Below are 17354 nucleotides of genomic sequence, written 5' to 3'. Positions count from 1 at the left end.
AGATCTATGAATAAGACTCCTAGCATAAGAAAAAGATTAGAGCATAAATAACAGTTCTTATCATATTGCTAAGAAGCACCGGCCTGGATTTGACTGCAAAGCAGGTATCTGCCTGCAGTCATATCCTGTCTGCTAGTAACTGCCGTTTTGATGAGTTCTTTAGAAATAGATAAAGCTCATTAGAATGATGAAAGAAGGAGATTTCTTAAGTAATGTGAAAGTATCAGACTTTGGTTATATCCTCTGGTCTGAAACCCGAAAAGAATTTATAAAAAGGAAACCTCTGTGGACTTTCTCAACTTGTGGCTTCATCACAAAATCTCCCTTGAGGAAAGGGGATAGGTCAGTTTGTGGATAACCATCTGTGGAATCTCTCTACTGACCATTTTATCTGGTTTCCGGCATGTCTTTGGAACAAGTTTTGCATTATTCTCATCCATTAGTCATCTCTTCAGAATGATGGACAGCGGCCAGATGCTTAAATAGATACTTGGAGGTTGGGGAGATGGCTTTGATTCTATGGAACTAAAAGTTTCTCTGATTCTTCCCTCGATTGGTTTTATTACCACCCAACATCTAGTGAAAAATCCAACTCTACTAAAAGTGCTAAACAAACCCTTAAAAAGAAATAGAAATACTAAATACACAATATTCATATATACATATTCATTTCTGTATTCATTTCTTTGTTTTATTCTTCCTTGGTGTTAGTAAATATTATGAAGGTTTGTTTTCTTTCAGGGGAAACTATTTATGACTTCAGTCTGCTATCTTCTTATTCTCTATTAACTGGATCCAATTCCTGACCAAAATAATATGAGAAGCTGTGAGAAATAGTTTTGGAATCCTGTGGCTACTTTATTATGCTGATATCTCTGTCTCCCTTTATTCTACCCAGCAATGGCAGTCTTGCTTACAGCTTTAACCCTACAAAACCTGATTCATATCCTTCTGATTTAACTTGTGTACATGGTCATTGTTACCAACATATTATATCATTCTATATTCTTAATGTAACAGTCACTATCTCTTAAACTACAGGATATAATTGAGAAAAGATGATAGTTTTCCTTGGGAGGGGAAATACTGTTTAGATAAACAGGTTAGTGTCTTTGTCTAAAGGAAAGTAATTTAGAAGTTAGGGGAAGAAAAAGGAACAAAGGATTCTTGAGGAACATTTGTAATAATTATCTTGACTATATTAACACAATATGGATTAGAAAAATTATATATATTATAGCATTAAATAAACAAATTCCATTAATATTATGAAATACCTCCAAATCCCAACTTTACTTTAGTTATAAAATATCACCCATTTATTAAGTAACTAGAAGCCCGGTGCATGAAATTCTTGCATGGGTGGATGGGGTCCCTCAGCCCAGCCTGCACCCTCTCCAATTCGGGACATCCCTCTTGCAATCCCAGACTGCTGGCTCCTAACCGCACACCTGCCTGCTTGCCTGATCGCCCCTAACCACTCTGCTTGTCTGCCTGATGCCCCTCACTGCTCCCCTGCCTGCCTGCCTGACCCTAACCTCCTCTGCCTCCCTGCCTGATCACCCCTAACCTCTCTGACTGCCTGATTGCCCCTAACTGCCTCTCTCCTGCCAGCCTGTCCCACTAACTGCCCTCCCCTGCTGGCCTGATCACCCCTAACTGCCTCTGCCTCAGCCCCGCTACTGTGGCTTGTCTGGGAGGACATCCAGAAGGTCATCCGGAAGATGTCCAGTCTAATTAGCATATTACCCTTTTATTAATATAGATACTTTACTGAAGTATAATTTAAATATAATAAAATCTACACATGTTAAGACCAGATTTTCATATGTTTAGAAAAATATATTTAACTATGTAATCACCCCCACCAATCCATATATAGGAGATTTCCATCAGTGCAGAAAGTTACCTCTTGCTCCTTTGTAATCAATTAACTATAGCCAAATGAGAATCTAATTCCTATTACTAAATATTCCTCTTGCCTGCTCAGGAAATTCAGAGAAATGGAATTAAAGTATGCATTTCAGTGTCAGGTTCTGTTCACTTAACATGTTGTTTTTGAAATTCATCTATCCACTTTTATGACTGAGTAGATCACAAGATGTTTATCCATTCACCTACTGATGGATATTTTTGCCTCTGTCCATCATCCTGAAGAAATGACTAATGGATGAGAATAATGGAAATGGTTATTACAAATAAAGCTGCTATATATTGGATTGTGTGTCCACCACCCAATGTGCATAAGTCTTTGTGCAGACATAAGATTTAAATTATTTTGTATAATCATCTACCAGTGAAATGGCTTGTTAGTAAGTGCACATTTAAGATTATGAGAGACTAATGGCTATTTTCAAAAAAGTAACCCCATTTTACATTCCCAGAAGCAGTGTGTGATAACTGCAGTTACTCTATATGCTTATCTACACTTGGCATTATCAGTCTTTTCAACTTCAGCCATTATAATGTGTGTGTAGTGTTGTGGCTTAAATCTTATTTCTCTGGCAACCAGTTTTTATGCAATTATTGATCAATTGTATGCTCTTTTCTGCAGTGTCTATTCAAGTCTTTTGCCAATACTTCATTAGACTACCTTATTATTGAATTGTAATAATTATTTATATGTTCTGTATATAAGACCTTTGTCACACACATGCATTTCAAACATTTTCTTCCAGTGATTGGTGCTTTCATCTTTTTTACTTTCTAAGAAATCTTTGCATATTCCAAATTTGCATAGATTTTCTTCTATGTTTATTTTGTAAATTTTTAGTTTTATCTTCTTATATTTATGTCTACAATTAATTTTAAATTAATCTTGTGGGTAGTGTGAGGTACTGTTCAATATGTTTTTTTTTTTTTTTTTTAATATGGATATCCAATTGGTCTAGCACAATTTATTCAGAAGACTATCATTTCCACAATGGATAATACTGGCGATTTTTAAAAACTCAACTGACCATATATGTGACCATAGAGGTCTATTTCTGGATTCTTTATCCTGTCTCATTGATCCACATATTTATCTTTATACAAAACCACATGCCTTGATTGCTTGGCTTTATAATAAGTGGTATGAAGTCTCCCCTACCCTAACTATTGTTGGAACTTAGTTTTCAAAACAAATCTAGAGTATGCTTTTCAAAAACAAACAAACAAACAAACAAACAAACGCAAAAACAGCCCTAGCTGGTCTGGCTCAGTGGATAGAGCATCAGCCTGCAGACTGAAGGGTACTGGGTTCAATTCCAGTCAAGGCCACATGCACTGGTTGTGGGCTTGATCCCCAGTAGGGGATGTGCTGGAGGTAGCCAATCAATGATTCTCTTTCATATTTTTTTTTATTTTTATTTTTTAGGTCCTTTACCCATTTTTTTTGAGGGCTTACTTTTTATTTATTTTTTTATTTATTTTTAAATTCTTTATTGCTTTAAAGTATTACATAAGACTCCATTTTTCCCCATTGACCTCTCCCCAGCCGCCCCCACCCCCAGCACATTCCCTCCCCACCTCTCCCCCATCTGTGTCCATTGGTTATGCTCATAGGCATGCTTACAAGTCCTTTGGTTGATCTCTTACCCCCTCATCCCCTGCCTTCCCTCATAGGTTGGACAGTCTGTTCAATGCTTCTATGATTCTGGTTCTATTTTTGTTTATCAGTTTATGTTGATCATTATATTCCACAAATGAGTGAGATCATGTGATATTTATTTTTGTCTGACTGGCTATTTCATTTAGCATAATGCCCTCCAGTTCCATCCATGCTGTTGCAAATGGTAATAATTCCTTCTTTTTTATAGCAGCGTAGTATTCCATTGTGTAGATGTACCACTGTTTTTTAATCCACTCATCTGCTGATGGGCACTTAGGTTGTTTCCAAATCTTAGCTATGGTGAATTGTGCTGCTATGAACATAGGGGTGCATATATCCTTTCTGATTGGTGTTTCTGTTTTCTTGGGATATATTCCTAGCAGTGGGATTACTGGATCAAATGGAAGTTCCATTTTTAATTTTTTGTCTCTCTCATCATTGATGTTTCAATCTCTCTCTCTCCCTTTCCCTTCCTCTCTGAAATCAATCAAAATATATTTAAAAATAACCAAACATAATGAAAGTTTTGCATTAAATCTATAAATAAATTTGGAGACAGCAAGCATCAATACAATATTCATTCTTCCAATTCATGAGCAAGATACATTTCTCCATTTATTTAGGTCATGCTTCATTTCCCTCAATATTTTATTTTGTATTTTTCAGTTTGTCTTGTGCATACTTTATTACATTTATTCACATTTTGATATAATTGGAAAAATATCTTTACATTTCAATTTCAATTTTTGAGCTATTATACAGAAATGTGATAGATTTTAGATACTATTTTGCATCCCATGCTACTGCTAAATTATATTATTAATTCAAGCCAATTTTCCTATAAATTGTTTAGGATTCTCTACCAAAGCAACCATATGATCTGCAAATAGAAGTAGCTTTACTTCTTTCTGATTCTTATACATTTTATTTACCTTTTTATTAATTTTATTGGGGTTACATTGGTTAATAGGTTTCAAGTATACATTTCTGTGATACATGATCTATATATTGGATTGTGTGTCCAAAGCCCGAAGTTAAATCATCTTCCATCACCAGATACTTGGCCCTTTTAAGCACCTCATCTCCCACCTCTTCCCCTCTGGTAACCACTATACTCTTTATTTACTTTTCTTTTGTTATTGCAGTGGTAAGAACCTGCAGTACAATATTCATGATTGGTGACAGTATTTTTGTCTTGCTCCCAATCTATAATAATCTATAATAATAAAAGCATAATATGCTAATTAGACCGGACAGCCGAAAGACCTTCTGGATGTCATTCCAGACACCATATGAATGAAGCCACAGCAGCAGGAGACCTAGGCAGAGGCAGCTAAGGGTGATCAGGCAGGCAGGTGAGCAGTTAGGGGTGCTCAGGAAGGCAGGCAGAGTGGTTAGGGGTGATCAGGCAGGTGAATGGTTAGGAGTCAATGGTCCAGGATTGCGAGAGGGATGTCTGACTGCTGATACACTGGGATCTGGCCTAAACTGGTAGTCAGACATCCCCTGAGGGTTCCAGGATTGGGAGAGGTTGCAGGCCGGGCTGAGGAAAACCCCCTCACCCCCCCGCCCACTGTGCATGAATTTCATGCACTGTGCCTCTAGTCTTTGAATAAAAATGTTTCATTAGCATATTATCTACTTTGGTGAACATCTTATGTGCACATGAAATAATGTATAGTTTACAACTTTGAGTATAATGATCTATAAATATCATTTTGCTTAATAGCTTGATAGTATAATCCAGGTTTTCTAAAATTTGTAATTTTCTGTGTATATATTCTCTTGAATACTCATAGATGTTAAAACCATTAGTGCCCTGTCTGGGTGGCTCAGTTAGTTGGAGAGTCATCCCATAACCCACATAAAAAAAAAAAAAAAAGGTTGTGGGTTTGATTCCTGGTCAGGGCACATATCTAGGTTTTGTGTTAAATTCCAGGTTAGGTTTTGAATGGAAGCCAACGGATTGATGTTTCTCATATTGATTTATTTTTTTTATTTCTCTTTCCCTCTTCTCTCTTCCTCTCTCTCTCTAAAAATCAATTAAAAAACAACAACAAAAAACCTTTTAGCTATATTTATGGAACAGACTATTTTTCTTGGCACCCTTTTATTTATAAATTTTGAAGCTCTATTATTAGAGACACATATTTATAACTCTTAGGTATTTTCTATAAATTCTTCTTTTATTATTATTAAACTAGAGGCCTGGTGCACCAATTCGTGCACAGGTGGGGTCTGGTCAGCCCTCCCTGGCCAGCCAGGGGGAGGGGCCATGGGCAGTTGGTGGGCCGTGGGTGGTTGGCTGGCCCTGCTCCCTGGTCAAACTTCCAGTCAAGAGGACAATTTCCATATTAGCCTTTTATTATATAAGATGTCCCTCTTTAGCACTTAAATTTTTTTATGTGTTGAAGTACACTTTTTTAAAAGAAAATTTTTTTTAAATGTATCTTTATTGATTTCAGAGCAGAGGGAGAGGGAGAGATAGAAACATCAATGATGAGAGAGAACCATTGATTGGCTGCCTCCTGCACATCTCCTACTGGGGATCCAGGCCTCAACCCAGTCATGTGCCCTTGACTGGAATAGAACCTGGGATCCTTCAGTCCACAGGACGACACTCTATCCACTGAGCAAAATGAGCTAGGGCTTGAAGTGCACTTTGTTTTATAATAATATAGGGATCTCAGGTTTCTTATGTCTGTTGTTTAAAAGTTTTTATATCTCTCCATCGCTTTCCTTTCTTCCTCTTTGTGTCTTTGCATTTAGTGTAATGTGTGTTTTTTTGTAGACAGCAGTGTGTATCTTGTAGATAGCTTGCTTTTCATTTTTTTATTTTTTAAATATATTTTATTGATTTTTTTACAGAGAGGAAGGGAGAACAATAGAGAGTTAGAAACATTGATGAGAGAGAAACATCGATCAGCTGCCTCCTGCTACCGCAACCAAGGTACATGCCCTTGAATGGACTCAAACCTGGGACCCTTCAGTCTGCAGGCTGACACTCTATCCACTGAGCCAAACCAGTCAGGGCGATAGCTTGCTTTTTAAATCCTGTCCTATTTAATTTCGATTACTTTTCACGTAATTATTGATATAATTGGGTGAAAGTCTACCATTATGCTTTTTTTTCCTTTTCCTTTCAATGTTTTGTTGTTGTTGTTGTTCATCTAGTGCTCTTTTCCTGTGTCATTTTGAGTAAATTCAAATATATTTAGTTCCTTTGATGCACCACTTTTTAAAAAAAAATTTTATAAATTTCTATAAAATAAGTTTCTGAAACTATGCAACCTTAACTTATTGATTCTATTTAGAGTCATTATTAGAGGCAGTATTGTACCACTTAATATATCTCACTTCACACTTCATGATTCTCTGTGGTCTCTATTCACTTCCCACAACAGTATAGTTCAAATGAATCCCATTATTTGTGATACTATTGTTACATTTTAGTTCATAATATGTTATAAACCCTAACTTACAGTGTTATTATTTTTGCTAAAATCCAAAGATTGGCTGACTTTTCTTTAAGGGCTAGTTAGTATATGTTTTATGAGCCATATGGTTATTGTTACAACTACTCACCTTTCATGTTGTAGCATGAAAGCAGCCATAGACATATATAAAAAAATGGGGAAGACTATATTCCAATTAACCTTTATTGAGGAAAACAGTTGGTTGGTCCCCAAGTTGGAATTTGCTGTCCCATTGTTTGTTTGGCTATTTATTAGGGAAATTACAAGAAAAATAGAAACATAGACTTATCTTTACTTACTTATTTCCTGGATCTTATCAGCTTGATTTCATTTATCACCCAGCCTTATAGAAGATAATCAGTATACAAAAAACTGCACATAATTAATATATACAATTTGGTAAGTTTGGATATATGGATACCTCACGTTACCATTGCCATAATCCAGGTAAAAAACATACCCATTGCCTCCAAAAGTTCTCTTGTGTTTGTGTGTATGTGTTAAGAGCCCAGAAATAAACAGTAAGTTTTGTGTCTGGGTCAACTGATCTTCATCAGAGGTGCCAAGAATACACAATGAAGAAAGAAGTCTCTTCAATAAATGGTTTGGAGAAAACTGGACAATGACATGCTAATGGATAACATCAGACCCTTGTCTTTCACTATACACAAAAATTCATGCAAATGAATTAAGATTTGAACATAATATCTGAAACCACAAATTCCTATAAGAAAACAGGAGGAAAATATCCTATACTTCCACCTGTAAACCCTGGTTTCCACTGATAACCCTTCCTTTTAATATGAAGAATACTCTTTGGCATATTTTATGGTATACTTTTGCTGACTACTAATTCTCTAGTTTCATTTTCCAGAAAAAAACATATTCATTTGGTCCTATTTTAATGTATACTTTCATTGGATATAAAATTACAAACTGACAGTACTTTAAAGATGTTTAAAGATTTAAAGATGTGGTTCCAGTAGTTTCTAGCCAATATTGTTGCTAAAAAAGTGGGTAATTGTCGTGCATATCATCAGAATATCATTTTGATTCTGGCTTTGAAAATTTCCGTCTTTGGTTATCCACAATTGAATTATAGTTTTCCTAGGTATAGATTTCTTTTCATTTTTCTTGCTTTGTGTACCAAAATATGTTTGGATCCATGGGTTTGACATTTTTTGTCCCATTCTAATTCTTTCCTTCTAGAACTCCAATTACACTAATTTTATATCATTTTATACCATCCCCCAGGACCTTGGGTGTCTCTATTGATCAAATTCTTAATGATTTACAAGTATAAGTACATTTAACTATGCATACATACATTCTGGAACTTGGAAAATTTTTCCCATATAAAAATATGTTAAATGGTGTTTGGGTTCCTACCATAGTTCACAAAGTTTACTTAAGCCACAAAGAACTATGCTTATCTTCTCCCTAACAATATCAGTGAATAAGATAAATGAAAATACACAGTATTTTATAGTACTGTAATTAATATTTTTCTAAGATGGACAGTGAATTATTAGCTGAGTTGATCACTATTCCCAAAATATCTTTGCATGCATTCTTTTTGTTCCTTTACAGGAAAATATTCTCAACTCCTCTATGAGTTCTCAGTGAACACAACCCCACTCTCCCTCCTCCATACTCTCACCCACACCTGATATAAATAGAGAAAACACATCTGAACTTTTGAGCATTTTCTGGGAGCTAAAATAAATGTAAGGGCTTCTATTGCCTTTTAGTTCAATTCTATACATTTTTATGTGTAGTGAGATCAAGTCCACTTTGAGTGACTATATAACATGCATGACAAGTTGGAGAGTCCTCTTGAACTTAGTAAAAAAGTTGTAACAATAAAAGTTTGAAATTTTCATAGTTAATTTAGTTCTCAGGAAGTAAACAGAACTCTTTTAAAATATCTGTTTTGTGGATAAAAGTATATGCACAAAATATATGTATCCTTGCACAGTTTATATTCACACTCTTCCTTATAGCTTCAAAGGGTTTTGCATTGTAGGAAATCCATGATTACTTCTGATATGTTTTAGAAGAAGTAATGGCCTTCCAAAGTTTCTTCTAGTCTCTGTTTTTATAAAATTGTTTTTAAATGTATTTCCCTGGATTATACTGTATTTAGAATTCAATCATTTCCCTTTCTTTCTTCAAAACTATTTTAGATTGTATGTGAATATACTGAAACCATGAGGTTGGTCTGAAGACTGAAAAGTAAAAATGTACACTGGAAACAAATTAATACATGGGGCCATTTCCTCTCCCTCTGTAGGGCAACCCATAACAGATTTATTCCTTTCTGTAGCTTTCAAAATCTACTTATTGCACCCTATGGATCTGAAATGGGAAAATAGAGCTAGTTTTCCTTCTTGTCTCAGCGTGTCTTCTAGTTCAAAAAATAGAATTTGTATCACATAATAGAGAGCAAGTGAAAATCTTGCAGTCAGCATAGTCAAACTAGACTGAAGTTAGAAAACAGTGTCATAGAAGAAAATTAGAATGTATATGCCCCACAGGTTGAGAAAGGGATGTAGTTAATTTTATATGTCAGTTTTGTTTGGCAGATTAAAGAAAGGCTGATGCTCTATTTGCATCAATATGTAAAAAAAAATTATCTTTGTGATTCTTATTGCTTTGAGAAAATAATCCATAGACATAGAATGAATGAAATTACATTATGTCACTGCATTCATTTTCCTTTTTAAATATTCCTAGGGATAAAAATTAGCATCACCATGTAAATAATATTGTCGTAGGAACTTTAGATTTTATTGTATTAGTTTACTTTAAGAATCAATGTAGAAAAGTTTTAAGTTCAACTGAATGTTAATAAAAAGAGTTGGGAAAACCAAGAGGTAATAAGATCCAGCAGATAAGACATCTTTGGTCAATTAATTATATTTTATCTACCTAATATTCCATTTCAGGAAGCAAAAATGTCTAAATAATTAATAGATAGAGATTTTTCTTATAAGATCTTCTTAAATAAAAATTTATATTACCAATGAAGAAGTTTTAATGAAGTCTAAAAAACTTTAATCATAATTTTTACAATTGCTTTTTAGATTACATACAATGTCTGGTTTTTTCTTTTACAAACATAAACACTCCAACTGTTATAAAAATATTAACTAAGACAAAATAATAATAAAAATGGTTATATATTCTTTTTTACTATACTCCTCAACCCTACCTAAAAAATAACACAAATTGGTCCTGGCTGGATGGCTCAATTGGTTGGAGCATTATCCCATACATCAAAAAAATGTTGTGTGTTTGATTCCAGTCAGGGTACATACCTAGGTTGTTAGTTCCATTTCTAGCTGGGGCCTGTTCTGGAGGCAACCAATCAATGTCTCTCTCACACATTGATGTTTCCCGCGATCTCTCACTTCCTCTCTCTTTAAAATGAATAAAAGCATATTCTCAGGTGAGAATTAAAAAAACTAACAAACAAAAAAAACCACTCAAATTTATTTTAGTATATAGAGAATAAAAATAATTTAAATATGTAACCGAGGTTGAACACAGACTTGACATTTCTTTTAATACATTAAAAAATAATAACATACAAATGTTGATACTTGTAATTCATTATACGCGATACAACTTTACTGCTTTCCCTTTGAATGTTTGTAAATTTACAGTAAGCCAAGGACAAAATAGAAATTCACCACAAATTAAGAGTAATAAATAATTAAGAACAAATTATAAAGAAAGAACTCTTCTGCTATTAAGAAATCAAACAGGGACTACACGACACGACACTACACGACACGAGGTTCTGGGAGCGAGAGGCGCCGAGTCTGAATTGCCTGAGCGGTGGTCGGCGTGATGCCCAAGGCCAAGGGGAAGACCCGGCGGCAGAAGTTCGGTTACAGTGTTAACCGGAAGCGTCTGAACCGGAGGCTCAACGGAAGGCAGCCCCGCGGATCGAGTGCTCCCACATCCGACATGCCTGGGACCACACCAAGTCTGTGCGGCAGAACCTGGCCGAGATGGGCTTGGCTATGGACCCCAATAAGGCGGTGCCCCTCCGTAAGAGAAAGGTCCAGGCCATGGAGGTGGACGTAGACGAGAGACGGCAGCTCGTAAGGAAGCCCTATGTGTTGAATGACCTCGAGGCAGAAGCCAGCCTCCCGGAAAAGAAAGGAAATACGCTGTCTCGGGACCTCATAGACTACGTATGCTACATGGTGGAGAACCATGGGGAGGACTACAAGGCTATGGCCCGGGATGAGAAGAATTATTATCAAGATACCCCGAAACAGATTCGAAATAAGATTAACGTCTATAAGCGCTTTTACCCAGCGGAGTGGGAAGCCTTCGCTCATTCTTTGCAGAAGAATGCGATGGAGGTTGCGTGACTGGTTGACGCCTGTCCCAGGCTGAAGCCTCCTGGACCCGAGAAGCTGGAGCCAGGGTTTAAGGCAAGGAGCGGGGTGTGGCTACAGAGGCTGGCCAAACCCCATTCTCGGGGCCAGGCCTGCCTGGTTTGGGCAGCATGAGGAGTGTCACTGCTCCATAGCAGGACCACAGGCAGAGTGTGATTGGGCACTGGGCATTTTCTTGTCTGTCTTCAGCTATGAACCATAGAAAAATTCTCCTGTTTCTCCTACAAGCCCCTAAAATGTCTCTTCTTGCTGCTCTGGGAAAGAAGGTTTTTATATTATTTCACAAAAAAAAAAAAAGAAATCAAACAGGTATTGGTTCCCAAGGGATTTTAGAATTGCAGAATAAAATATGTATTCATTAACATCTGCAATTTTATCTAAATAAAGCTAGTTAACTAACTTTATCACCAACTCTCCTTGAATTCACATAAACTTCTGTCTAATTTTTAGACACATAAACTATCTTAACTACTTAGTAAAATAGACTTTTCATCAAAACAAATAGAGTTCTAACAAGAACAGTTGAGCTGCTGATAGTATGCTCCATAAATTTTCAAAATGCTTTCATTCTTATATTGGCATAAGCTTAAGATCTCTTGAATATATATATATATATATATATGTATATATATATGCAATATGCAAAATATTTGGAATCTTACCTGTAACAAGAAAGCTGCATCTCCCCGCTCCAGCTTCATTTATGATGCTACAGTTATAAACCCCATAGTTTTCATTGGAAAGACTCTTCACCGGGTATTCTGTGTACTCTTGAGAGTCAAACTGACCTGTCCGTAATAATTTGTTGCCCAAGCGCCACTCATAGGTCAGTACCCGTATGGGATAAGCTCTCAGAACCCGGCAGCTCATAGTGACACTTCGCTCTTGTCCTTGCCGGATTTCCAAAAATGCTGGTTCCACAGCAGGAGGATCTGTAGGAAAGAAATGTTAAAACGGGTAAAATATGTTGCAATGGTTATTCTTTTTTAAAAAGATTATGTTTTTATTGATTTGAGAGAAAGAGAGAGAAAGGGATAAGGAGAAAGAAAGAAACATTGATGAGAGAGATACATCTATTGACTTCCTCTAGCACACCCTCAACTGGGGTTCTAGCTCATGACCTGGGCGTGTGCCCTGACCAGGAATCGAACCAAATACTTCTCAGTGCATGGGAGGATGCTCAACCAACTGAGCTACACCAGCCAGGGTAAGGCAATAGCTATTTTTTTAAATATATTTTATTAATTTTTTACAGAGAGGAAGGGAGAAGGATAGAGAGTTAGAAACATAAATGAGAGAGAAACATCGATCAGCTGCCTTCTGCACACTCCCTACTGGGTATGTGCCCGCAACCAAGGTACATGCCCTTGACCAAAATCAAACCTGGGACCCTTGAGTCTGTAGGCCGACGCTCTATCCTCTGAGCCAAACCAGTCAGGGCAGCAATAGCTATTCTTATTGTGAAAAGTTATTTTAAAATATATCCAGCAATAGGGACGGAGTATAAGACGTGGATGGAGTCATATTTAGGCACAGGATTTTCAGCTGGGGAAGGGTAGAGGCATAGAATGGGCTCATCCAACACCCACATGTGGCATTTTTATTTAGTTATTTTTTAATTGGGAGGGATATCTTGGCTGTGGAGGTCCCAGTGAGGAGCAAGGAGTCCCAGCCCTTCATCAAGGGTTCCTTGCTGGGAAGGAAAGTCCCTGTAATTTTGGTCTGTAAAAACCAGAGGGGAATGAGGCTGAGGGAGATAGGAGGGTTGGTAAGATTCCTAAGCAGTTCCTCTTAAAGGGCCTGTGCACAAACTTACTTGGACTCACTCCCTCTGAACTCCAGTGCTGGGGCAGCAGATAGAAGGGATCCAGGGCCATATGGGGAGGAACTAAACTGTCAGGCATCAGGGCAGGAACTGGGAACAGCTTTTTCCTAGAGCAGTGGTTATCAACCTTCCTAATGCCGTGACCCTTTAATACAGTTCCTCATGTTGTGGTGACCCCCAACCATAAAGTTATTTTCGTTGCTACTTCATAACTGTAATTTTGCTACTGTTATGAATCGTAATGTAAATATCTGATATGCAGGACGTATTTTCATTGTTACAAATTTAGCATAATTAAAGCATAGTGATTAATCACACAAACAATATGTAATTATATATTCAATATGTGTTTTCCGATGGTCTTAGGCGACCCCTATGAAAGGGTCATTTGACCCCCAAAGGGGTCGCGACCCACAGGTTGAGAACCGCTGACCTAGAGGAAGGTGCTCACACAGGTCATCCTTCCTCTGTTGAGATCTCTGCCCACCCAGAGCTGACTGGCAGGAACCATAGCTGAGTCCCATCAACCTGGCCCACACTGTCTGTCAGGCCCTGATGATTCCATGAGATCCTGCCCCATCCAATTTGCAGCCCCAATCACGCTGTTTGGAGTGGTTTTTCCATATGAATGGCCTGTATTGGCTCAGGCTTCATACTTTCCTAAAATCTCTAAAACAAGTAGTAGCTATACTGAGTATGCCCCATACTTCTCAATAGGTGGTCCCAGGCTTGGCACTAGCAGCAGCTTGTCATGGTTCACAGTTTGGCCTCTCCTAGGCAATTCTAAGCCCAACACAAGTAGCAACCATCTGCAGATCACTCTGTAACTTATGATGCGTGGCCCCAGGCAGGGCATAGGCAGTGGCTGACTTTATACCTCCCAGGAGGCCCCAGAGCCAGTGCACCCAGTGGACAGCTTCAAACAATGCAAGATTACAACTCTACCACATCCATGAGAAACACACTCAAGCGGCAGACTCAGTGAACACCAAATCCCCACTGAAGCAAGTCTTGCTTCATAGGAATGTCTCCTTCACAGCAACTCTTCCACTGTAGTGCAGCTGGTCCACATAGCTGATGGCCTGGGGGTCAATCCCTCCCAGTGATGCTAACAGCAATCAAGGCTCAACAAGAACAGGAAAATGCACACAGGAGTACACCTAGAGTGCCCAGCTCAGGTGACTGGGGAGGCTGAGCCACTGGGTCCTACAGGACACATACTACACAAGGCCACTCTACAAATTTCAGGAGACATAGCAATTCTATATAACACATAGAAATAAAGACAGGGAAGCAGCCAAAATGCAGAGACAAAGAAACATGTCACAAATGAAAAAACAGTCAAAATATCCAGAAAAAGCACTAAATTAAATGGAAGCAAGCAAACTACTATATACAAAGTTCAAAACAATAGTCAAGGAACTTAGTGAAATTTTCAAGGAAATTAGTGAGAACATGAACAACATAAAAAGAACCAGTCAGAAATGAAGGATATATAACTGAAATAAAGAATAATTTACAGCAGGGAATCAACAGTAGAGTAGAGGACACCAAGAATCAAATCAGCAATTTGGAATATGAAGAAGCATAAAACACCCAAATCAGAAGAGTAAAAGAAAAAATCCAAAAATATGAAGATTGTATAAGGAGCCTCTGGGAGATATTCAAGCGTACCAATATTCTCATCATGGCAGTGCCTGAAGGAGAAGAGAGGGAGCAAGAAATTGGAAATCTATTTGAAGAAATAGCCTGGTCGATGTGGCTTAGTGGTTGAGCATTGACCTATGAACCAGGAGATTATAGTTCAATTCCTGGTCAGGGCACATGCCTGGGCTCCGGGCTCTATCCCCAGTGTAGGGCATGCAGGAGTCATCCAATCAATGATTATCTCTCATCATTGATGTTTCTATCTCTTTCTCCAACTTTCTTCCTCTTTGAAATCAATAAAATGTTAAAACAAGAAGAAATAATGACAGAAAACTTCCCCTACCTGGTAAAAGAAATACACTTACATGTCCAGGAAGCACAGAGTCCCAAACAAGAGACTAACACCAAAGAAGCAAATAACCAAGACACATAATAATTAAAATGCCAAAGGTTAAAGACACAGAGAGAACCTTAAAAACAGCAAGAGAAAAGCAGGGAGTGCACATAAGACTATCAGTTGATTTCTCAACAGAAATTTTGCAGGCCAGAAGGGATTGACAGGAAATATTAAAATTGATGAAGAGCAAGGACCTCCAGCCAAGATTACTCTACCCAGCAAAGCTATCATTTAGAATTGAAGTTCAGATAAAAAGCTTCACAGACAATAAGAAGCTAAAGGAGTTCATCATGACCAAACCAGTATTACATGAAATGTTGAAAGATATTCTTGAAGAAAAAGAAGAGGAAGAGAGAAGAAGAAAAAGAAGAGGAAGAGAGAAGAAGAAGAAGAAGAAGAAGAAGAAGAAGAAGAAGAAGAAGAAGAAGAAGAAGAAGAAGAAGAAGAAGAAGGAAGAAAGAAGAAGAAAGAAGAAAGAAGAAAGAAGAAAGAAGAAAGAAGAAAGAAGAAAGAAGAAAGAAGAAAGAAGAAAGAAGAAAGAAGAAAGAAGAAGGAGGAGGAGGAGGAGGAGGAGGAGGAGGAGGAGGAGGAGGAGAAGGAGGAGGAGAAGGAGGAGGAGAAGGAGGAGGAGAAGGAGGAGGAGAAGAAAATGGCAATAAATACATATAATCAACAACTAAATCTAAAAGTCTAAATAAACAAATAAGGAATCTAATGAAGAAAATAAACTGACCAATTGTCCCTATAGGACACATACTACATAAGGGGAGACATTTGTGACACTCTCAAAAATAAATATTTTTTTAAAAAGAGATGATAAGAAAGCATAAGCTGGTAAAACTAACAAAGTTTAGTTGTTTAATTTTTGTTGTTTTTCTAGCTGCCTCCCAGAAAAGATTGTCATGACTGAGCTTGGATTATACTGTCAGGAACCAAATGATGTTCTTATGAATATAAAATTCAGAGTCTCCAAACTAGTATGAAACCTTGAAGCAGATAAAGACATTGGTGAATTATAATTATTTCCATGTGAGACTCAGTCCCCAAGCTTTGGATACCCATTTTTAATAAAATAGGTAACACAAGTATACACATTTATTTTATAAATTATTTGTCCTGAATTTATTTGACTGTCAGTCATAATATCAAGTGTAAACCTTAAGCAAACCTTGCACATTGTACTACAGGTGAATGTGGTTTTCAACCCATGGCAACATGTTCATTTATCTGGCTTAACTGATTTTCTTCGATGTAATTAAAACTTGCTATACTTCGTACCTAATATATTTGTTTTTGGTAGGAAGATTTCTAAAAGGTGTTACATACTTCTCTCCTTATTTAGAGTAGTCAAAATATAGTCCTTTTCTTAATGACTCCAGATGGTCATAATTAATGACAATTATTTCTGGGTGCTAACAATGGGCTTTATTTAATTAAAGAAATTGTATGTGACCACTCAGGATTGCACTGCACAACACAATCAAGTCCTTGATTAGATATTTATAGCAACCTCTTGAGCTGTACAATACAAAACTGTACAGCTCTACCTGTTATCCCTTCTAGCAAGATACTAAAAGATTTTAGGACTACCACACCAAATGTTCCCAGTCTCATATTCTTTTCCTGTTATTCCATATACTTTTTGTACTATTGTTCTTTTCACTGCCAATCTATTATTTGTTGAAAGAAGTTCTTGCTTCTTTAAACAAATATCTTTAAACTGTCCTTCTAATTCTAGTTTTATTCATAAATGTAATGTGCGTTTTTTTCTTTAAAAATGTATTGATTTCAGAGAGAGGAAGGGAGAGGAAGAGAGAAACATCGATGAGAAACATTGATGGGATGCCCCCTGCACATCTTCTACTGGGACTCAAGCCTGCAACCAGGGCAACCCCCTGGTGTATGGGACAATGCTCAACAACCTGAGCCACACTGGCTGAGCTTGAATTTAATGTTTTTAGTTCTTCCTATATAACTGCTAAGAATTAAAACAAAATGAATG

General features: G+C 37.1%; 1 protein-coding gene and 1 pseudogene across 1 annotated transcript in view; one reads left to right on the top strand and one right to left on the bottom strand.

The window, feature by feature from the left end:
* Positions 1–17354, bottom strand: part of MDGA2 (MAM domain containing glycosylphosphatidylinositol anchor 2) — a 339368-nt gene that overhangs the window by 128700 nt on the left and 193314 nt on the right. The window contains exon 6 of the mRNA XM_070431541.1: positions 12146–12415. Within this exon, the coding sequence (XP_070287642.1) occupies positions 12146–12415 (270 nt within the window). The remainder of the gene's footprint in view (positions 1–12145; positions 12416–17354) is intronic.
* LOC139021214 (nucleolar protein 16 pseudogene) lies at positions 10862–11761 on the top strand (annotated as a pseudogene).

Source organism: Myotis yumanensis, unplaced genomic scaffold (genome assembly GCF_028538775.1).
Source record: "Myotis yumanensis isolate MYYU_CA2020_CCGP unplaced genomic scaffold, mMyoYum1.0.hap1 SCAF_1, whole genome shotgun sequence".
Taxonomy (NCBI): Eukaryota; Metazoa; Chordata; class Mammalia; order Chiroptera; family Vespertilionidae; genus Myotis; species Myotis yumanensis.
The sequence above is the reverse complement of the archived record's forward strand: the minus strand, read 5'-3'. Positions and strand labels throughout refer to the sequence as shown.